At 42.5% G+C, this 25424-nt stretch overlaps 1 protein-coding gene across 1 annotated transcript in view; it reads left to right on the plus strand.

Moving 5' to 3' along the window:
• Positions 1 to 25424, plus strand: part of LOC129860022 (progesterone-induced-blocking factor 1-like) — a 145032-nt gene that overhangs the window by 18594 nt on the left and 101014 nt on the right. Inside the window, exon 9 of the mRNA XM_055930348.1 lies at positions 3741 to 3839. Within this exon, the coding sequence (XP_055786323.1) occupies positions 3741 to 3839 (99 nt within the window). The remainder of the gene's footprint in view (positions 1 to 3740; positions 3840 to 25424) is intronic.

Genomic DNA, 25424 nt, shown 5'->3' on the forward strand with positions numbered 1-25424 from the left:
ACCAGAGAGAGAACAGGTGAGATTATAGAGATGTACCAGAGAGAGAGAACAGGTGAGATTATAGAGATGTACCAGAGAGAGAGAGAACAGGTGAGATTATAGAGATGTACCAGAGAGAGAGAGAACAGGTGAGATTATAGAGATGTACCAGAGAGAGAACAGGTGAGATTATAGAGATGTACCAGAGAGAGAGAACAGGTGAGATTATAGAGATGTACCAGAGAGAGAGAGAACAGGTGAGATTATAGAGAAGTACCAGAGAGAGAGAACAGGTGAGATTATAGAGATGTACCAGAGAGAGAGAGAACAGGTGAGATTATAGAGATGTACCAGAGAGAGAGAGAACAGGTGAGATTATAGAGATGTACCAGAGAGAGAGAGAACAGGTGAGATTATAGAGATGTACCAGAGAGAGAGAGAACAGGTGAGATTATAGAGATGTACCAGAGAGAGAGAGAACAGGTGAGATTATAGAGATGTACCAGAGAGAGAGAGAACAGGTGAGATTATAGAGATGTACCAGAGAGAGAGAGAACAGGTGAGATTATAGAGATGTACCAGAGAGAGAGAGAACAGGTGAGATTATAGAGATGTACCAGAGAGAGAGAGAACAGGTGAGATTATAGAGATGTACCAGAGAGAGAGAGAACAGGTGAGATTATAGAGATGTACCAGAGAGAGAGAGAACAGGTGAGATTATAGAGATGTACCAGAGAGAGAACAGGTGAGATTATAGAGATGTACCAGAGAGAGAGAACAGGTGAGATTATAGAGATGTACCAGAGAGAGAGAACAGGTGAGATTATAGAGATGTACCAGAGAGAGAGAGAACAGGTGAGATTATAGAGATGTACCAGAGAGAGAGAGAACAGGTGAGATTATAGAGATGTACCAGAGAGAGAGAGAACAGGTGAGATTATAGAGATGTACCAGAGAGAGAGAACAGGTGAGATTATAGAGATGTACCAGAGAGAGAGAACAGGTGAGATTATAGAGATGTATCAGAGAGAGAGAGAACAGGTGAGATTATAGAGATGTATCAGAGAGAGAACAGGTGAGATTATAGAGATGTACCAGAGAGAGAACAGGTGAGATTATAGAGATGTACCAGAGAGAGAACAGGTGAGATTATAGAGATGTACCAGAGAGAGAACAGGTGAGATTATAGAGATGTACCAGAGAGAGAGAGAACAGGTGAGATTATAGAGATGTATCAGAGAGAGAGAACAGGTGAGATTATAGAGATGTACCAGAGAGAGAGAGAACAGGTGAGATTATAGAGATGTACCAGAGAGAGAGAGAACAGGTGAGATTATAGAGATGTACCAGAGAGAGAGAACAGGTGAGATTATAGAGATGTACCAGAGAGAGAGAGAACAGGTGAGATTATAGAGATGTGTCCTGAATACAGTACTGTGTCCACTAGAGGGGGACTCTTTCACTGTGTCCTGAATACAGTACTGTGTCCACTAGAGGGGGACTCTTTCACTGTGTCCTGAATACAGTACTGTGTCCACTAGAGGGGGACTCTTTCACTGTGTCCTGAATACAGTACTGTGTCCACTAGAGGGGGACTCTTTCACTGTGTCCACTAGAGGGGGACTCTTTCACTGTGTCCACTAGAGGGGGACTCTTTCACTGTGTCCACTAGAGGGGGACTCTTTCACTGTGTCCACTAGAGGGGGACTCTTTCACTGTGTCCACTAGAGGGGGACTCTTTCACTGTGTCCACTAGAGGGGGACTCTTTCACTGTGTCCACTAGAGGGGGACTCTTTCACTGTGTCCACTAGAGGGGGACTCTTTCACTGTGTCCTGAATACAGTACTGTGTCCACTAGAGGGGACTCTTTCACTGTGTCCTGACTACAGTACTGTGTCTACTAGAGGGGACTCTTTCACTGTGTCCACTAGAGGGGGACTCTTTCACTGTGTCCACTAGAGGGGGACTCTTTCACTGTGTCCTGAATACAGTACTGTGTCCACTAGAGGGGACTCTTTCACTGTGTCCTGAATACAGTACTGTGTCCACTAGAAGGGGACTCTTTCACTGTGTCCTGAATACAGTACTGTGTCCACTAGAGGGACTCTTTCACTGTGTCCTGAATACAGTACTGTGTCCACTAGAGGGGGACTCTTTCACTGTGTCCTGAATACAGTACTGTGTCCACTAGAGGGGGACTCTTTCACTGTGTCCTGAATACAGTACTGTGTCCACTAGAGGGGACTCTTTCACTGTGTCCTGAGAACAGTACTGTGTCTACTAGAGGGGGACTCTTTCACTGTGTCCTGAATACAGTACTGTGTCCACTAGAGGGGGACTCTTTCACTGTGTCCTGAATACAGTACTGTGTCCACTAGAGGGGGACTCTTTCACTGTGTCCTGAATACAGTACTGTGTCTACTAGAGGGGGACTCTTTCACTGTGTCCTGAATACAGTACTGTGTCCACTAGAGGGGGACTCTTTCACTGTGTCCTGAATACAGTACTGTGTCCACTAGAGGGGGACTCTTTCACTGTGTCCTGAATACAGTACTGTGTCCACTAGAGGGGACTCTTTCACTGTGTCCTGAATACAGTACTGTGTCCACTAGAGGGGGACTCTTTCACTGTGTCCTGAATACAGTACTGTGTCCTCTAGAGGGGACTCTTTCACTGTGTCCACTAGAGGGGGACTCTTTCACTGTGTCCTGAATACAGTACTGTGTCCACTAGAGGGGGACTCTTTCACTGTGTCCTGAATACAGTACTGTGTCCACTAGAGGGGACTCTTTCACTGTGTCCACTAGAGGGGGACTCTTTCACTGTGTCCTGAATACAGTACTGTGTCCACTAGAGGGGGACTCTTTCACTGTGTCCTGAATACAGTACTGTGTCCTCTAGAGGGGACTCTTTCACTGTGTCCTGAATACAGTACTGTGTCCACTAGAGGGGACTCTTTCACTGTGTCCTGAATACAGTACTGTGTCCACTAGAGGGGGACTCTTTCACTGTGTCCTGAATACAGTACTGTGTCTACTAGAGGGGGACTCTTTCACTGTGTCCTGAATACAGTACTGTGTCCACTAGAGGGGGACTCTTTCACTGTGTCCTGAATACAGTACTGTGTCCACTAGAGGGGGACTCTTTCACTGTGTCCTGAATACAGTACTGTGTCCACTAGAAGGGGACTCTTTCACTGTGTCCTGAATACAGTACTGTGTCTACTAGAGGGGGACTCTTTCACTGTGTCCTGAATACAGTACTGTGTCCACTAGAGGGGGACTCTTTCACTGTGTCCTGAATACAGTACTGTGTCCACTAGAGGGGACTCTTTCACTGTGTCCTGAATACAGTACTGTGTCCACTAGAGGGGGACTCTTTCACTGTGTCCTGAATACAGTACTGTGTCTACTAGAGGGGGACTCTTTCACTGTGTCCTGAATACAGTACTGTGTCCACTAGAGGGGGACTCTTTCACTGTGTCCTGAATACAGTACTGTGTCCACTAGAAGGGGACTCTTTCACTGTGTCCTGAATACAGTACTGTGTCCACTAGAGGGACTCTTTCACTGTGTCCTGAATACAGTACTGTGTCCACTAGAGGGGGACTCTTTCACTGTGTCCTGAATACAGTACTGTGTCCACTAGAAGGGGACTCTTTCACTGTGTCCTGAATACAGTACTGTGTCCACTTTTTTACATAAAGACGATTGTTTGTTTATTCTGTGTGGTTTTAATTCTTACTGCTTCTGTCCTCTAGGAACCTCCGTGATACTCGTGACAACGCAGTGCTGGAGAAGGACAGAGCAACGACGGCAGAGAGAGAGACACAGGCCAGATACGACCAGCTACTAGAACAGTAAGAGAGATACAGACCAGATACGACCAGCTACTAGAACAGTAAGAGAGATACAGACCAGATACTACCAGCTACTAGAACAGTAAGAGAGATACAGACCAGATACTACCAGCTACTAGAACAGTAAGAGACACAGGCCAGATACGACCAGCTACTAGAACAGTAAGAGAGATACAGACCAGATACGACCAGCTACTAGAACAGTAAGAGAGATACAGACCAGATACTACCAGCTACTAGAACAGTAAGAGAGATACAGACCAGATACTACCAGCTACTAGAACAGTAAGAGAGATACAGACCAGATACTACCAGCTACTAGAACAGTAAGAGATACAGACCAGATACTACCAGCTACTAGAACAGTAAGAGAGATACAGACCAGATACTACCAGCTACTAGAACAGTAAGAGAGATACAGACCAGATACTACCAGCTACTAGAACAGTAAGAGAGATACAGACCAGATACTACCAGCTACTAGAACAGAGAGATACAGACCAGATACTACCAGCTACTAGAACAGTAAGAGAGATACAGACCAGATACTACCAGCTACTAGAACAGTAAGAGAGATACAGACCAGATACTACCAGCTACTAGAACAGTAAGAGATATACAGACCAGATACTACCAGCTACTAGAACAGTAAGAGATACAGACCAGATACTACCAGCTACTAGAACAGTAAGAGAGATACAGACCAGATACTACCAGCTACTAGAACAGTAAGAGAGATACAGACCAGATACTACCAGCTACTAGAACAGTAAGAGAGATACAGACCAGATACTACCAGCTACTAGAACAGTAAGAGAGATACAGACCAGATACTACCAGCTACTAGAACAGTAAGAGATACAGACCAGATACTACCAGCTACTAGAACAGTAAGAGAGATACAGACCAGATACTACCAGCTACTAGAACAGTAAGAGAGATACAGACCAGATACTACCAGCTACTAGAACAGTAAGAGATATACAGACCAGATACTACCAGCTACTAGAACAGTAAGAGAGATACAGACCAGATACTACCAGCTACTAGAACAGTAAGAGATATACAGACCAGATACTACCAGCTACTAGAACAGTAAGAGAGATACAGACCAGATACTACCAGCTACTAGAACAGTAAGAGAGATACAGACCAGATACTACCAGCTACTAGAACAGTAAGAGATACAGACCAGATACTACCAGCTACTAGAACAGTAAGAGAGATACAGACCAGATACTACCAGCTACTAGAACAGTAAGAGAGATACAGACCAGATACTACCAGCTACTAGAACAGTAAGAGATACAGACCAGATACTACCAGCTACTAGAACAGTAAGAGAGATACAGACCAGATACTACCAGCTACTAGAACAGTAAGAGAGATACAGACCAGATACTACCAGCTACTAGAACAGAGAGATACAGACCAGATACTACCAGCTACTAGAACAGTAAGAGAGATACAGACCAGATACTACCAGCTACTAGAACAGTAAGAGAGATACAGACCAGATACTACCAGCTACTAGAACAGTAAGAGAGATACAGACCAGATACTACCAGCTACTAGAACAGTAAGAGATACAGACCAGATACTACCAGCTACTAGAACAGTAAGAGAGATACAGACCAGATACTACCAGCTACTAGAACAGTAAGAGAGATACAGACCAGATACTACCAGCTACTAGAACAGTAAGAGATACAGACCAGATACTACCAGCTACTAGAACAGTAAGAGAGATACAGACCAGATACTACCAGCTACTAGAACAGTAAGAGATACAGACCAGATACGACCAGCTACTAGAACAGTAAGAGAGATACAGACCAGATACTACCAGCTACTAGAACAGTGAGAGAGATACAGACCAGATACTACCAGCTACTAGAACAGTAAGAGATATACAGACCAGATACTACCAGCTACTAGAACAGTAAGAGATACAGACCAGATACTACCAGCTACTAGAACAGTAAGAGATACAGACCAGATACTACCAGCTACTAGAACAGTAAGAGATACAGACCAGATACTACCAGCTACTAGAACAGTAAGAGATACAGACCAGATACTACCAGCTACTAGAACAGTAAGAGATACAGACCAGATACAGACCAGATACTACCAGCTACTAGAACAGTAAGAGATACAGACCAGATACTACCAGCTACTAGAACAGTAAGAGAGATACAGACCAGATACTACCAGCTACTAGAACAGAGAGATACAGACCAGATACTACCAGCTACTAGAACAGTAAGAGAGATACAGACCAGATACTACCAGCTACTAGAACAGTAAGAGAGATACAGACCAGATACGACCAGCTACTAGAACAGTAAGAGATACAGACCAGATACTACCAGCTACTAGAACAGTAAGAGAGATACAGACCAGATACTACCAGCTACTAGAACAGTAAGAGATACAGACCAGATACTACCAGCTACTAGAACAGTAAGAGAGATACAGACCAGATACTACCAGCTACTAGAACAGTAAGAGATACAGACCAGATACTACCAGCTACTAGAAAAATAAGAGAGATACAGACCAGATACTACCAGCTACTAGAACAGTAAGAGATACAGACCAGATACTACCAGCTACTAGAACAGTAAGAGAGAGACAGACCAGATACTACCAGCTACTAGAACAGTAAGAGATACAGACCAGATACTACCAGCTACTAGAACAGTAAGAGAGATACAGACCAGATACTACCAGCTACTAGAACAGTAAGAGAGAGACAGACCAGATACTACCAGCTACTAGAACAGTAAGAGATACAGACCAGATACTACCAGCTACTAGAACAGTAAGAGAGAGACAGACCAGATACTACCAGCTACTAGAACAGTAAGAGATACAGACCAGATACTACCAGCTACTAGAACAGTAAGAGAGATACAGACCAGATACTACCAGCTACTAGAACAGTAAGAGAGAGACAGACCAGATACTACCAGCTACTAGAACAGTAAGAGATACAGACCAGATACTACCAGCTACTAGAACAGAGAGAGAGATACAGACCAGATACTACCAGCTACTAGAACAGAGAGAGAGATACAGACCAGATACTACCAGCTACTAGAACAGTAAGAGATACAGACCAGATACTACCAGCTACTAGAACAGTAAGAGAGAGACAGACCAGATACTACCAGCTACTAGAACAGTAAGAGATACAGACCAGATACTACCAGCTACTAGAACAGAGAGAGAGATACAGACCAGATACTACCAGCTACTAGAACAGAGAGAGAGATACAGACCAGATACTACCAGCTACTAGAACAGTAAGAGATACAGACCAGATACTACCAGCTACTAGAACAGTAAGAGATATACAGACCAGATACTACCAGCTACTAGAACAGTAAGAGAGATACAGACCAGATACTACCAGCTACTAGAACAGTAAGAGAGATACAGACCAGATACTACCAGCTACTAGAACAGTAAGAGAGATACAGACCAGATACTACCAGCTACTAGAACAGTAAGAGAGAGACAGACCAGATACTACCAGCTACTAGAACAGTAAGAGATACAGACCAGATACTACCAGCTACTAGAACAGAGAGAGAGATACAGACCAGATACTACCAGCTACTAGAACAGTAAGAGAGATACAGACCAGATACTACCAGCTACTAGAACAGTAAGAGAGATACAGACCAGATACTACCAGCTACTAGAACAGTAAGAGATACAGACCAGATACTACCAGCTACTAGAACAGTAAGAGATACAGACCAGATACGACCAGCTACTAGAACAGTAAGAGATACAGACCAGATACTACCAGCTACTAGAACAGTAAGAGAGATACAGACCAGATACTACCAGCTACTAGAACAGTAAGAGAGATACAGACCAGATACTACCAGCTACTAGAACAGTAAGAGAGATACAGACCAGATACTACCAGCTACTAGAACAGTAAGAGATACAGACCAGATACTACCAGCTACTAGAACAGTAAGAGAGATACAGACCAGATACTACCAGCTACTAGAACAGTAAGAGAGATACAGACCAGATACTACCAGCTACTAGAACAGTAAGAGAGATACAGACCAGATACTACGAGCTACTAGAACAGTAAGAGATACAGACCAGATACTACCAGCTACTAGAACAGTAAGAGAGATACAGACCAGATACTACCAGCTACTAGAACAGTACGAGATACAGACCAGATACTACCAGCTACTAGAACAGTAAGAGAGATACAGACCAGATACTACCAGCTACTAGAACAGTAAGAGAGATACAGACCAGATACTACCAGCTACTAGAACAGTAAGAGAGATACAGACCAGATACTACCAGCTACTAGAACAGTAAGAGAGATACAGACCAGATACTACCAGCTACTAGAACAGTAAGAGAGATACAGACCAGATACTACCAGCTACTAGAACAGTAAGAGATATACAGACCAGATACTACCAGCTACTAGAACAGTACGAGAGATACAGACCAGATACTACCAGCTACTAGAACAGTAAGAGATATACAGACCAGATACTACCAGCTACTAGAACAGTAAGAGATACAGACCAGATACTACCAGCTACTAGAACAGTAAGAGAGATACAGACCAGATACTACCAGCTACTAGAACAGTAAGAGATACAGACCAGATACTACCAGCTACTAGAACAGTACGAGAGATACAGACCAGATACTACCAGCTACTAGAACAGTAAGAGAGAAACAGACCAGATACTACCAGCTACTAGAACAGTAAGAGAGATACAGACCAGATACTACCAGCTACTAGAACAGTAAGAGAGATACAGACCAGATACTACCAGCTACTAGAACAGTAAGAGAGATACAGACCAGATACTACCAGCTACTAGAACAGTAAGAGATACAGACCAGATACTACCAGCTACTAGAACAGTAAGAGATATACAGACCAGATACTACCAGCTACTAGAACAGTAAGAGATACAGACCAGATACTACCAGCTACTAGAACAGTAAGAGAGATACAGACCAGATACTACCAGCTACTAGAACAGTAAGAGAGATACAGACCAGATACTACCAGCTACTAGAACAGTAAGAGATACAGACCAGATACTACCAGCTACTAGAACAGTAAGAGATATACAGACCAGATACGACCAGCTACTAGAACAGTAAGAGAGATACAGACCAGATACTACCAGCTACTAGAACAGTAAGAGATATACAGACCAGATACTACCAGCTACTAGAACAGTAAGAGAGATACAGACCAGATACTACCAGCTACTAGAACAGTAAGAGATACAGACCAGATACTACCAGCTACTAGAACAGGAAGAGAGATACAGACCAGATACTACCAGCTACTAGAACAGTAAGAGAGATACAGACCAGATACTACCAGCTACTAGAACAGTAAGAGAGATACAGACCAGATACTACCAGCTACTAGAACAGGAAGAGAGATACAGACCAGATACTACCAGCTACTAGAACAGTAAGAGATACAGACCAGATACTACCAGCTACTAGAACAGTAAGAGATACAGACCAGATACTACCAGCTACTAGAACAGTAAGAGAGATACAGACCAGATACTACCAGCTACTAGAACAGTAAGAGAGATACAGACCAGATACTACCAGCTACTAGAACAGTAAGAGAGATACAGACCAGATACTACCAGCTACTAGAACAGTAAGAGATACAGACCAGATACTACCAGCTACTAGAACAGTAAGAGAGATACAGACCAGATACTACCAGCTACTAGAACAGTAAGAGAGATACAGACCAGATACTACCAGCTACTAGAACAGTAAGAGAGATACAGACCAGATACTACCAGCTACTAGAACAGTAAGAGAGATACAGACCAGATACTACCAGCTACTAGAACAGTAAGAGAGATACAGACCAGATACTACCAGCTACTAGAACAGTAAGAGATACAGACCAGATACTACCAGCTACTAGAACAGTAAGAGATATACAGACCAGATACTACCAGCTACTAGAACAGTAAGAGAGATACAGACCAGATACTACCAGCTACTAGAACAGTAAGAGATACAGACCAGATACTACCAGCTACTAGAACAGTAAGAGAGATACAGACCAGATACTACCAGCTACTAGAACAGTTCATATCAGGACATCAGTCATTTGTAATAAATGTATTCTGACCTCAGCTGTGGATTTCACATGACTGGGAGTAGAGATATGCTCAACATATACTCTACTGTATATAGCCTCTCTACTGTATATAGCCTCTCTGCTGTATATAGCCTCTCTACTGTATATAGCCTCTCTACTGTATATAGCCTCTCTACTGTATATAACCTCTCTACTGTATATAGCCTCTCTACTGTATATAGCCTCGCTACTGTATATAGCCTCTCTACTGTATATAACCTCTCTACTGTATATAGCCTCTCTACTGTATATAGCCTCTCTACTGTATATAGCCTCTCTACTGTATATAGCCTCTAATGTATATAGCCTCTACTGTATATAGCCTCTACTGTATATAACCTCTCTGCTGTATATAGCCTCTCTACTGTATATAGCCTCTCTACTGTATATAGCCTCTCTACTGTATATAGCCTCTCTACTGTATATAACCTCTCTGCTGTATATAACCTCTCTACTGTATATAGCCTCTCTACTGTATATAGCCTCTCTACTGTATATAGCCTCTCTACTGTATATAGCCTCTAATGTATATAGCCTCTCTACTGTATATAGCCTCTACTGTATATAACCTCTCTGCTGTATATAGCCTCTCTACTGTATATAGCCTCTCTACTGTATATAACCTCTCTACTGTATATAGCCTCTCTACTGTATATAGCCTCTCTACTGTATATAGCCTCTCTACTGTATATAGCCTCTAATGTATATAGCCTCTCTACTGTATATAGCCTCTACTGTATATAACCTCTCTACTGTATATAGCCTCTCTACTGTATATAGCCTCTCTACTGTATATAGCCTCTCTACTGTATATAGCCTCTCTACTGTATATAACCTCTCTACTGTATATAGCCTCTCTACTGTATATAGCCTCGCTACTGTATATAGCCTCTCTACTGTATATAACCTCTCTACTGTATATAGCCTCTCTACTGTATATAGCCTCTCTACTGTATATAGCCTCTCTACTGTATATAGCCTCTAATGTATATAGCCTCTCTACTGTATATAGCCTCTACTGTATATAACCTCTCTACTGTATATAGCCTCTCTACTGTATATAGCCTCTCTACTGTATATAGCCTCTCTACTGTATATAGCCTGTCTACTGTATATAGCCTCTCTACTGTATATAGCCTCTCTACTGTATATAACCTCTCTACTGTATATAACCTCTACTGTATATAGCCTCTACTGTATATAGCCTCTACTGTATATAGCCTCTCTACTGTATATAGCCTCTCTACTGTATATAGCCTCTCTACTGTATATAGTCTCTCTACTGTATATAGCCTCTCTACTGTATATAGCCTCTCTACTGTATATAGCCTCTCTACTGTATATAGCCTCTCTACTGTATATAACCTCTCTACTGTATATAACCTCTACTGTATATAGCCTCTACTGTATATAGCCTCTACTGTATATAGCCTCTCTACTGTATATAGCCTCTCTACTGTATATAGCCTCTCTACTGTATATAGCCTCTCTACTGTATATAGCCTCTCTACTGTATATAGCCTCTCTACTGTATATAGCCTCTCTACTGTATATAGCCTCTCTACTGTATATAGCCTCTACTGTATATAGCCTCTCTACTGTATATAACCTCTACTGTATATAGCCTCTCTACTGTATATAGCCTCTCTACTGTATATAGCCTCTACTGTATATAGCCTCTACTGTATATAGCCTCTACTGTATATAGCCTCTACTGTATATAGCCTCTCTACTGTATATAGCCTCTCTACTGTATATAACCTCTCTACTGTATATAGCCTCTCTACTGTATATAGCCTCTCTACTGTATATAGCCTCTCTACTGTATATAGCCCCTCTACTGTATATAGCCCCTCTACTGTATATAGCCCCTCTACTGTATATAGCCTCTCTACTGTATATAGCCTCTACTGTATATAGCCTCTACTGTATATAGCCTCTACTGTATATAGCCTCTACTGTATATAGCCTCTCTACTGTATATAGCCTCTCTACTGTATATAGCCTCTCTACTGTATATAGCCTCTCTAATGTATATAGCCTCTCTACTGTATATAGTCTCTCTACTGTATATAACCTCTCTACTGTATATAGTCTCTCTACTGTATATAGTCTCTCTACTGTATATAGCCTCTCTACTGTATATAGCCTCTCTACTGTATATAGTCTCTCTACTGTATATAGTCTCTCTAATGTATATAGTCTCTCTACTGTATATAGCCTCTCTACTGTATATAGCCTCTCTACTGTATATAGCCTCTCTACTGTATATAGCCTCTCTACTGTATATAGCCTCTCTACTGTATATAGCCTCTCTACTGTATATAACCTCTCTACTGTATATAACCTCTCTACTGTATATAGCCTCTCTAATGTATATAGCCTCTCTACTGTATATAGCCTCTCTACTGTATATAGCCTCTCTACTGTATATAGCCTCTCTACTGTATATAGCCTCTCTACTGTATATAACCTCTCTACTGTATATAGCCTCTCTACTGTATATAGCCTCTACTGTATATAGCCTCTACTGTATATAGCCTCTACTGTATATAGCCTCTACTGTATATAGCCTCTCTACTGTATATAGCCTCTCTACTGTATATAGCCTCTCTACTGTATATAACCTCTCTACTGTATATAGCCTCTCTACTGTATATAGCCTCTCTACTGTATATAGCCCCTCTACTGTATATAGCCCCTCTACTGTATATAGCCCCTCTACTGTATATAGCCCCTCTACTGTATGTAGCCTCTCTACTGTATGTAGCCTCTCTACTGTATATAGCCTCTCTACTGTATATAGCCTCTCTACTGTATATAGCCTCTACTGTATATAGCCTCTCTACTGTATATAGCCTGTCTTTTTACTGTTGTTTTATTTCTCTACTTTGTTCACCTAACACCTTTTTTGCACTATTGGTTAGAGCCTGTAAGTAAGCATTTCACTGTAAGGTTTACACCTGTCTGGTGTGACCAACATTTGCCTCATGCTTCTCCTTTGCATAGAGTTGATCAGGCTGTTGATTGTGGAATGTTGAATCTCACTCATCTTCAGTTGTTGTGTGGCTGAAATCGCTGGATTTTTTTGGGGCAGTAACTGGATCACCGAACATGCTCAGTTAGTGACGTGTCTGGTTGAGTACGCCAGGCCATGGAAGACTTGGGTCGTTTTCAGCTTCCAGGAAGTGTGTACAGATCCTTGCGACACGGTGGCCGTGTATTATCATGCTGAAACATGAGGTGATGACGGAGGATGTATGGCACGACAACGGGCCTCAGGATCTCGTTACGGGTATCTCCTGCGCATTCAAATTGCCATCGGTAAAATATAATTGTGTTTTCGTTGTCCGTAGCGTACGCCTGGCCCCGTACCGTAACCCCAACCGCCACCATGGGGCACTCTGTTCACAACGTTGACATCAGCAAACCGCTCGCCTACACCAAGCCATACACGCGGTCTGCAGTTGTGAGGCCGGTTTGACGTACTTCCAAATTCTCTAAAATGACGACGTAGGCAGCTTGTGGTAGAGCAATTAAAAAGAAATTCTCTGGCAACAGCTCTGGTGAACATTCCTGCACTCAGCATGCTATAATTGCACGCTCCCTCAAAACTTCTGACATCTTTGGCATTGTGTTGTGTGACCACAACTGCACATTTTTAGTGGCCTTTTATTGTCCCCAGCACAAGGTGCACCTGTGTAATTTGCGCACAACGTTTTGAGAGAAATAAGCTTTTTGTGCGTATGGAACATTTCTGGGATCTTTTATTTCAGCTCATGAAACATGGAACCAACACTTTACATGTTACTTTTATATCAAAATCAAATTGTATTTGTCACATGCTCCCGAATACAACAGGTGTAGTAGACCTTACAGTGAAATGCTGAATACAACAGGTGTAGTAGACCTCACAGTGAAATGCTGAATACAACAGGTGTAGTAGACCTCACAGTGAAATGCTGAATACAACAGGTGTAGTAGACCTCACAGTGAAATGCTGAATACAACAGGTGTAGTAGACCTTACAGTGAAATGCTGAATACAACAGGTGTAGTAGACCTCACAGTGAAATGCTGAATACAACAGGTGTAGTAGACCTTACAGTGAAATGCTGAATACAACAGGTATAGTAGACCTTACAGTGAAATGCTGAATACAACAGGTGTAGTAGACCTCACAGTGAAATGCTGAATACAACAGGTGTAGTTGACCTTACAGTGAACTGCTGAATACAACAGGTGTAGTAGACCTGACAGTGAAATGCTGAATACAACAGGTGTAGTAGACCTTACAGTGAAATGCTGAATACAACAGGTGTAGTAGACCTCACAGTGAAATGCTGAATACAACAGGTGTAGTAGACCTCACAGTGAAATGCTGAATACAACAGGTGTAGTAGACCTCACAGTGAAATGCTGAATACAACAGGTGTAGTAGACCTCACAGTGAAATGCTGAATACAACAGGTGTAGTAGACCTCACAGTGAAATGCTGAATACAACAGGTGTAGTAGACCTTACAGTGAAATGCTGAATACAACAGGTGTAGTAGACCTCACAGTGAAATGCTGAATACAACAGGTGTAGTAGACCTCACAGTGAAATGCTGAATACAACAGGTGTAGTAGACCTGACAGTGAAATACTGAATACAACAGGTGTAGTAGACCTTACAGTGAAATGCTGAATACAACAGGTGTAGTAGACCTGACAGTGAAATGCTGAATACAACAGGTGTAGTAGACCTTACAGTGAAATGCTGAATACAACAGGTGTAGTAGACCTTACAGTGAAATGCTGAATACAACAGGTGTAGTAGACCTCACAGTGAAATGCTGAATACAACAGGTGTAGTAGACCTTACAGTGAAATGCTGAATACAACAGGTGTAGTAGACCTCACAGTGAAATGCTGAATACAACAGGTGTAGTAGACCTTACAGTGAAATGCTGAATACAACAGGTGTAGACCTCACAGTGAAATGCTGAATACAACAGGTGTAGTAGACCTCACAGTGAAATGCTGAATACAACAGGTGTAGTAGACCTCACAGTGAAATGCTGAATACAACAGGTGTAGTAGACCTCACAGTGAACTGCTGAATACAACAGGTGTAGTAGACCTTACAGTGAAATGCTGAATACAACAGGTATAGTAGACCTCACAGTGAAATGCTGAATACAACAGGTGTAGTAGACCTCACAGTGAAATGCTGAATACAACAGGTGTAGTAGACCTCACAGTGAAATGCTGAATACAACAGGTGTAGTAGACCTCACAGTGAAATGCTGAATACAACAGGTGTAGTAGACCTCACAGTGAAATGCTGAATACAACAGGTGTAGTAGACCTTACAGTGAACTGCTGAATACAACAGGTGTAGTAGACCTCACAGTGAAATGCTGAATACAACAGGTATAGTAGACCTCACAGTGAAATGCTGAATACAACAGGTGTAGTAGACCTCACAGTGAAATGCTGAATACAACAGGTGTAGTAGACCTCACAGTGAAATACTGAATACAACAGGTGTAGTAGACCTCACAGTGAAATACTGAATACAACAGGTGTAGTAGACCTCACAGTGAAATACTGAATACAACAGGTGTAGTAGACCTCACAGTGAAATGCTGAATACAACAGGTGTAGTAGACCTCACAGTGAAATGCTGAATACAACAGGTGTAGTAGACCTTACAGTGAACTGCTGAATACAACAGGTGTAGTAGACCTCACAGTGAAATACTGAATACAACAGGTGTAGTAGACCTTACAGTGAAATGCTGAATACAACAGGTGTAGTAGACCTCACAGTGAAATACTGAATACAACAGGTGTAGTAGACCTTACAGTGAAATGCTGAATACAACAGGTGTAGTAGACCTCACAATAAAATGCTGAATACAACAGGTGTAGTAGACCTCACAGTGAAATGCTGAATACAACAGGTGTAGTAGACCGTAGAGTGAAATGCTGAATACAACAGGTGTAGTAGACCTTACAGTGAAATGCTGAATACAACAGGTGTAGTAGACCTCACAGTGAAATGCTGAATACAACAGGTGTAGTAGACCTTACAGTGAAATGCTGAATACAACAGGTGTAGTAGACCTCACAGTGAAATGCTGAATACAACAGGTGTAGTAGACCTCACAGTGAAATACTGAATACAACAGGTGTAGTAGACCTCACAGTGAAATACTGAATACAACAGGTGTAGTAGACCTTACAGTGAAATGCTGAATACAACAGGTGTAGTAGACCTCACAATAAAATGCTGAATACAACAGGTGTAGTAGACCTCACAGTGAAATGCTGAATACAACAGGTGTAGTAGACCGTAGAGTGAAATGCTGAATACAACAGGTGTAGTAGACCTTACAGTGAACTGCTGAATACAACAGGTGTAGTAGACCTTACAGTGAAATGCTGAATACAACAGGTGTAGTAGACCTCACAGTGAACTGCTGAATACAACAGGTGTAGTAGACCTCACAGTGAAATGCTGAATACAACAGGTGTAGTAGACCTCACAGTGAAATGCTGAATACAACAGGTGTAGTAGACCTTACAGTGAAATGCTGAATACAACAGGTGTAGTAGACCTCACAGTGAAATGCTGAATACAACAGGTGTAGTAGACCTCACAGTGAAATGCTGAATACAACAGGTGTAGTAGACCTCACTGTGAAATGCTGAATACAACAGGTGTAGTAGACCTCACAGTGAAATGCTGAATACAACAGGTGTAGTAGACCTTACAGTGAAATGCTGAATACAACAGGTGTAGTAGACCTTACAGTGAAATGCTGAATACAACAGGTGTAGTAGACCTCACAGTGAAATGCTGAATACAACAGGTGTAGTAGACCTCACAGTGAAATGCTGAATACAACAGGTGTAGTAGACCTCACAGTGAAATACTGAATACAACAGGTGTAGTAGACCTCACAGTGAAATACTGAATACAACAGGTGTAGTAGACCTCACAGTGAAATACTGAATACAACAGGTGTAGTAGACCTCACAGTGAAATACTGAATACAACAGGTGTAGTAGACCTCACAGTGAAATACTGAATACAACAGGTGTAGTAGACCTTACAGTGAAATGCTGAATACAACAGGTGTAGTAGACCTCACAGTGAAATACTGAATACAACAGGTGTAGTAGACCTTACAGTGAAATGCTGAATACAACAGGTGTAGTAGACCTCACAATAAAATGCTGAATACAACAGGTGTAGTAGACCTCACAGTGAAATGCTGAATACAACAGGTGTAGTAGACCGTAGAGTGAAATGCTGAATACAACAGGTGTAGTAGACCTTACAGTGAAATGCTGAATACAACAGGTGTAGTAGACCTCACAGTGAAATGCTGAATACAACAGGTGTAGTAGACCTTACAGTGAAATGCTGAATACAACAGGTGTAGTAGACCTCACAGTGAAATGCTGAATACAACAGGTGTAGTAGACCTCACAGTGAAATACTGAATACAACAGGTGTAGTAGACCTCACAGTGAAATACTGAATACAACAGGTGTAGTAGACCTTACAGTGAAATGCTGAATACAACAGGTGTAGTAGACCTCACAATAAAATGCTGAATACAACAGGTGTAGTAGACCTCACAGTGAAATGCTGAATACAACAGGTGTAGTAGACCGTAGAGTGAAATGCTGAATACAACAGGTGTAGTAGACCTTACAGTGAACTGCTGAATACAACAGGTGTAGTAGACCTTACAGTGAAATGCTGAATACAACAGGTGTAGTAGACCTCACAGTGAACTGCTGAATACAACAGGTGTAGTAGACCTCACAGTGAAATGCTGAATACAACAGGTGTAGTAGACCTCACAGTGAAATGCTGAATACAACAGGTGTAATAGACCTTACAGTGAAATGCTGAATACAACAGGTGTAGTAGACCTCACAGTGAAATGCTGAATACAACAGGTGTAGTAGACCTTACAGTGAAATGCTGAATACAACAGGTGTAGTAGACCTCACAGTGAAATGATTACTTACGAGCCCCTAACCAACAATGCAGTTTAAAAAATACTAATAAGAAATCAAAGTACCAAATAGTTAGAGCAGCAGTTTATTAATAACAGTAGCCAGACTATATTCAGGCAGTACCGGTACAGAGTCCATGTTTATTTTTATATTAGTTTGTATTTTAGTTCCGTGTAGTTCAAGTTACTAAAGCTACTTTTATGATACCCTGTTAAACGTGTTTGTTCCTTCCTGAGGACATAACTTGGTAGCACTTCAAAGGTGTATCATTCTGTACGTAATAACTTGGTAGCACTTCAAAGGTGTATCATTCTGTACGTAATAACTTGTCTCACTGGATTCCACTGAGATGTCTGTCTAGACATCATGATTATCAGCTTGACCTTTACATGTTGGTGGGTGTGGGAGAACACCTGGTTATGTTGTGCTTTCTCTGACTGGCTGACTGACTGGCTGGCTGACTGACTGGTTGGCTGACTGACTGACTGGCTGGTTGACTAGCTGACTGACTGGCTGGCTGGCTGACTGGTTGACTGACTGACTGACTGGTTGACTAGCTGACTGACGGGTTGACTAGCTGACTGACTGGTTGACTAGCTGACTGACTGGTTGACTAGCTGACTGACTGGTTGACTAGCTGACTGACTGGTTGACTAGCTGACTGACTGACTGGCTGACTGACTGACTGGTTGGCTGACTGACTGACTGGCTGGTTGACTGGCTGGCTGGTTGACTGGCTGACTGACTGACTGACTGGTTGACTGACTGGCTGACTGACTGACTGGTTGACTGACTGACTGGTTGACTGACTGACTGACTGACTGGTTGACTGACTGGCTGACTGGTTGACTGACTGGTTGACTGACTGGCTGACTGACTGACTGGTTGACTGACTGACTGACTGACTGGTTGACTGACTGACTGACTGGCTGACTGACTGGTTGACTGACTGGTTGACTGACTGGCTGGTTGGCTGACTGACTAGCTGACTGATTGACTGACTAGCTGACTGACTGACTGGTTGACTGACTGGCTGACTGACTGACTGGTTGACTGACTGACTGACTGACTGACTGGTTGACTGACTGACTGACTGACTGGTTGACTGACTGACTGACTGGTTGACTGACTGGTTGACTGACTGGCTGGTTGGCTGACTGACTAGCTGACTGATTGACTGACTAGCTGACTGACTGACTGGTTGACTGACTGGCTGACTGACTGACTGGTTGACTGACTGACTGACTGACTGGTTGACTGACTGACTGACTGGCTGACTGACTGGCTGGTTGACTGACTGGCTGGCTGGCTGACTGACTAGCTGACTGATTGACTGACTAGCTGATTGACTGGTTGACTAGCTGACTGACTGTCTAGCTGGCTGGCTGACTGACTGACTAATTGGTTGACTGACTGGCTGGCTGACTGGTTAATGATATTTAATTAAAGGGTGTTCATATGGAAGTACAGTCAGTCAACCAGTCAGTCAGGGGTCAACTGGCGTCACAGCTTCGGTGTGAACAAGCGGTAAGCTACAGCTTGAAGGTGAATAACATTTATGATTCACGAGGAAGTTACTTTCACACCAATAATGTTCGGTGACATCTTTGGGTTTCGGCTGACTGACTGACTGGCTGGCTGACTGACTGACTGGCTGGCTGGCTGACTGACTGACTGACTGGCTGGCTGACTGGCTGACTGGCTGGCTGACTGGCTGGCTGGCTGGCTGACTGACTGGCTGGCTGGCTGGCTGACTGACTGGTTGTATTATGTTCAGTGACATCTTTGGGTTTCGGCTGACTGACTGACTGACTGACTGGCTGACTGACTGACTGGCTGGCTGGCTGACTGACTGACTGGCTGACTGACTGGCTGGCTGACTGGCTGGCTGACTGACTGACTGACTGGCTGGCTGGCTGACTGACTGGTTGTATTATGTTCAGTGACATCTTTGGGTTTCGGCTCAGTGTTTTTAGATGTTTTTAACTCTGAACTGTCAGTGTGTCTTTGACAGGGTCAGGCAGCAATATATAGATGTCTGATGGGTTCTCCAGTGTAATATCTAGTACTTTAGAGATCTGTAATATATAGATGTCTGATGGGTTCTCCAGTGTAATATCCAGTACTTTAGAGATCTCTGTAATATATAGATGTCTGATGGTTTCTCCAGTGTAATATCCAGTACTTTAGAGATCTCTGTAATATATAGATGTTGTCTGATGGTTTCTCCAGTGTAATATCCAGTACTTTAGAGATCTCTGTAATATATAGATGTCTGATGGTTTCTCCAGTGTAATATCCAGTACTTTAGAGATCTCTGTAATATATAGATGTCTGATGGTTTCTCCAGTGTAATATCCAGTACTTTAGAGATCTCTGTAATATATAGATGTCTGGTTTCTCCAGTGTAATATCCAGTACTTTAGAGATCTCTGTAATATATAAATGTCTGATGGTTTCTCCAGTTTAATATCCAGTACTTTAGAGATCTCTGTAATATATAGATGTCTGGTTTCTCCAGTGTAATATCCAGTACTTTAGAGATCTCTGTAATATATAGATGGTTTCTCCAGTGTAATATCCAGTACTTTAGAGGTCTCTGTAATATATAGATGTCTGATGGTTTCTCCAGTGTAATATCCAGTACTTTAGAGATCTCTGTAATATATATAGATGTCTGATGGTTTCTCCAGTGTAATATCCAGTACTTTAGAGATCTCTGTAATATATAGATGTTGTCTGATGGTTTCTCCAGTGTAATATCCAGTACTTTAGAGATCTCTGTAATATATAGATGGTTTCTCCAGTGTAATATCTAATACTTTAGAGATCTCTGTAATATATAGATGTCTGATGGTTTCTCCAGTGTAATATCCAGTACTTTAGAGATCTCTGTAATATATAGATGGTTTCTCCAGTGTAATATCCAGTACTTTAGAGATCTCCGTAATATATAGATGTTTCTCCAGTGTAATATCCAGTACTTTAGAGGTCTCTGTAATATATAGATGTCTGATGGTTTCTCCAGTGTAATATCCAGTACTTTAGAGATCTCTGTAATATATAGATGTCTGATGGTTTCTCCAGTGTAATATCCAGTACTTTAGAGATCTCTGTAATATATAGATGTCTGATGGTTTCTCCAGTGTAATATCCAGTACTTTAGAGATCTCTGTAATATATAGATGGTTTCTCCAGTGTAATATCCAGTACTTTAGAGATCTCTGTAATATATAGATGTTGTTTTAATGGTTTCTCCAGTGTAATATCCAGTACTTTAGAGATCTCTGTAATATATAGATGTCTGATGGTTTCTCCAGTGTAATATCCAGTACTTTAGAGATCTCTGTAATATATAGATGTTGTCTGATGGTTTCTCCAGTGTAATATCCAGTACTTTAGAGATCTGTAATATATAGATGTCTGGTTTCTCCAGTGTAATATCCAGTACTTTAGAGATCTCTGTAATATATAGATGTCTGATGGTTTCTCCAGTGTAATATCCAGTACTTTAGAGATCTCTGTAATATATAGATGTCTGGTTTCTCCAGTGTAATATCCAGTACTTTAGAGATCTCTGTAATATATAGATGTCTGATGGTTTCTCCAGTGTAATATCCAGTACTTTAGAGATCTCTGTAATATATAGATGTCTGATGGTTTCTCCAGTGTAATATCCAGTACTTTAGAGATCTCTGTAATATATAGATGTTGTTTTAATGGTTTCTCCAGTGTAATATCCAGTACTTTAGAGATCTCTGTAATATATAGATGTCTGATGGTTTCTCCAGTGTAATATCCAGTACTTTAGAGATCTCTGTAATATATAGATGTTGTCTGATGGTTTCTCCAGTGTAATATCCACTACTTTAGAGATCTCTGTAATATATAGATGTTGTCTGATGGTTTCTCCAGTGTAATATCCAGTACTTTAGAGATCTCTGTAATATATAGATGTTGTCTGATGGTTTCTCCAGTGTAATATCCAGTACTTTAGAGATCTCTGTAATATATAGATGTCTGATGGTTTCTCCAGTGTAATATCCAGTACTTCAGAGGTCTCCTGAAGCTGCTCCAGCCACATTTCATCCCTGTAGCCTGGGGGGGAACTCCTCGTACAACAGTCCTCTTCTGTTGACAGCATGTGACCCACATAGTGACCCTGAATAATGATATATACATTCTGTCTTCTCTACATGTCAAGCTGCCGTTGATAGACATTGATAAGGATGGACGTCACGGTAACAGTAATGGTCAGTGTGATGGGTGTCACGGTAACTATGGACGTCACGGTAACAGTAATGGTCAGTGTGGTGGTTGGCACGGTAACTATGGACGTCAAGGTAACAGTAATGGTCAGTGTGATGGGTGTCACGGTAACTATGGACGTCACGGTAACATTAATGGTCAAGTGTTCAAATGTTTTATTTGACTTGAGTATGGAGAGCCACCCCCCGTGTAGATCAAAGACGTATTTCTCCATGGTTGTTGGAGATCCTAATGGGAGTCTTTAGGTCCCAGCTACTGTATCTCAGGCCTGGTTTACCGCGTCCTCCTCCCCAGCAGAGCAGTAGAGATCTCAGAGGGATGGTAGGACTGTCACTGAGCTAGTCCCAGTGCTGCGTGCTACACATTCCTTCACACATTCCTCCAGACATTCCTCCAGACATTCCTCCAGACATTCCTGCAGGTCCTGTACAGCAGCTGGCCCCCTGTTATTCTGCTGGGGGGGCATGGAGCCCCCCCCCCCCCCCCCTCACGGCTCCCATTCACCCAGGCAGCAGGCACTTGTTGTGGGGCCAACAGCGACAGATGCTGCTCCAGCAGCCCCCCATCACACTATGTACGACATCTCACTAATCTGGGATGAGGGAAGAAGAGGACACGTCTGATATCTATGGTGCCAACACATTTCTGTACATGCTGTCACCATACTGGGTCTCTAATGTCAGTGGTTCCAGTCCTCCAGAACCCCCAACAGAACACATTATATACTGGGTCTCTAATGTCAGTGGTTCCAGTCCTCCAGAACCCCTAACAGAACACATTATATACTGGGTCTCTAATGTCAGTGGTTCCAGTCCTCCAGAACCCCTAACAGAACACATTATATACTGGGTCTCTAATGTCTGTGGTTCCAGTCCTCCAGAACCCCCAACAGAACACATTATATACTGGGTCTCTAATGTCAGTGGTTCCAGTCCTCCAGAACCCCTAACAGAACACATTATATACTGGGTCTCTAATGTCAGTGGTTCCAGTCCTCCAGAACCCCTAACAGAACACATTATATACTGGGTCTCTAATGTCTGTGGTTCCAGTCCTCCAGAACCCCTAACAGAACACATTATATACTGGGTCTCTAATGTCAGTGGTTCCAGTCCTCCAGAACCCCCAACAGAACACATTATATACTGGGTCTCTAATGTCAGTGGTTCCAGAACCCCCAACAGAACACATTATATACTGGGTCTCTAATGTCAGTGGTTCCAGTCCTCCAGAATCCCCAACAGAACACATTATATACTGGGTCTCTAATGTCAGTGGTTCCAGAACCCCTAACAGAACACATTATATACTGGGTCTCTAATGTCAGTGGTTCCAGAACCCCCAACAGAACACATTATATACTGGGTCTCTAATGTCAGTGGTTCCAGAACCCCCAACAGAACACATTATATACTGGGTCTCTAATGTCAGTGGTTCCAGTCCTCCAGAACCCCCAACAGAACACATTATATACTGGGTCTCTAATGTCAGTGGTTCCAGAACCCCCAACAGAACACATTATATACTGGTTCTCTAATGTCAGTGGTTCCAGTCCTCCAGAACCCCCAACAGAACACATTATATACTGGGTCTCTAATGCCAGTGGTTCCAGAACCCCCAACAGAACACATTATATACTGGTTCTCTAATGTCAGTGGTTCCAGTCCTCCAGAACCCCCAACAGAACACATTATATACTGGGTCTCTAATGCCAGTGGTTCCAGAACCCCCAACAGAACACATTATATACTGGGTCTCTAATGTCAGTGGTTCCAGTCCTCCAGAACCCCCAACAGAACACATTATATACTGGGTCTCTAATGCCTGTGGTTCCAGAACCCCCAACAGAACACATTATATACTGGGTCTCTAATGTCAGTGGTTCCAGAACCCCCAACAGAACACATTATATACTGGGTCTCTAATGTCAGTGGTTCCAAAACCCCCAACAGAACACATTATATACTGGGTCTCTAATGCCAGTGGTTCCAGTCCTCCAGAACCCCCAACAGAACACCTTATATACTGGGTCTCTAATGTCAGTGGTTCCAGTCCTCCAGAACCCCTAACAGAACACATTATATACTGGGTCTCTAATGCCAGTGGTTCCAGTCCTCCAGAACCCCTAACAGAACACATTATATACTGGGTCTCTAATGTCAGTGGTTCTAGAACCCCCAACAGAACACATTATATACTGGGTCTCTAATGTCTGTGGTTCCAGAACCCCCAACAGAACACATTATATACTGGGTCTCTAATGTCAGTGGTTCCAGAACCCCCAACAGAACACATTATATACTGGGTCTCTAATGTCAGTGGTTCCAGTCCTCCAGAACCCCCAACAGAACACATTATATACTGGGTCTCTAATGTCAGTGGTTCCAGTCCTCCAGAACCCCTAACAGAACACATTATATACTGGGTCTCTAATGTCAGTGGTTCCAGTCCTCCAGAACCCCTAACAGAACACATTATATACTGGGTCTCTAATGTCAGTGGTTCTAGAACGCCCAACAGAACACATTATATACTGGGTCTCTAATGCCAGTGGTTCCAGACCTCCAGAACCCCTAACAGAACACATTATATACTGGGTGTCTAATGCCAGTGGTTCCAGTCCTCCAGAACCCCTAACAGAACACATTGTATACTGGGTCTCTAATGTCAGTGGTTCCAGTCCTCCAGAACCCCCAACAGAACACATTATATACTGGGTCTCTAATGTCAGTGGTTCTAGAACGCCCAACAGAACACATTATATACTGGGTCTCTAATGCCAGTGGTTCCAGACCTCCAGAACCCCTAACAGAACACATTATATACTGGGTGTCTAATGCCAGTGGTTCCAGTCCTCCAAAACCCCCAACAGAACACATTATATACTGGGTCTCTAATGCCAGTGGTTCCAGAACCCCCAACAGAACACGTTATATACTGGGTCTCTAATGCCAGTGGTTCCAGAACCCCCAACAGAACACATTATATACTGGGTCTCTAATGCCAGTGGTTCCAGTCCTCCAGAACCCCCAACAGAACACATTATATACTTGGTCTCTAATGTCAGTGGTTCCAGTCCTCCGGAACCCCTAACAGAA

Source organism: Salvelinus fontinalis, chromosome 7 (genome assembly GCF_029448725.1).
Source record: "Salvelinus fontinalis isolate EN_2023a chromosome 7, ASM2944872v1, whole genome shotgun sequence".
In the NCBI taxonomy this organism is placed as follows: domain Eukaryota; kingdom Metazoa; phylum Chordata; class Actinopteri; order Salmoniformes; family Salmonidae; genus Salvelinus; species Salvelinus fontinalis.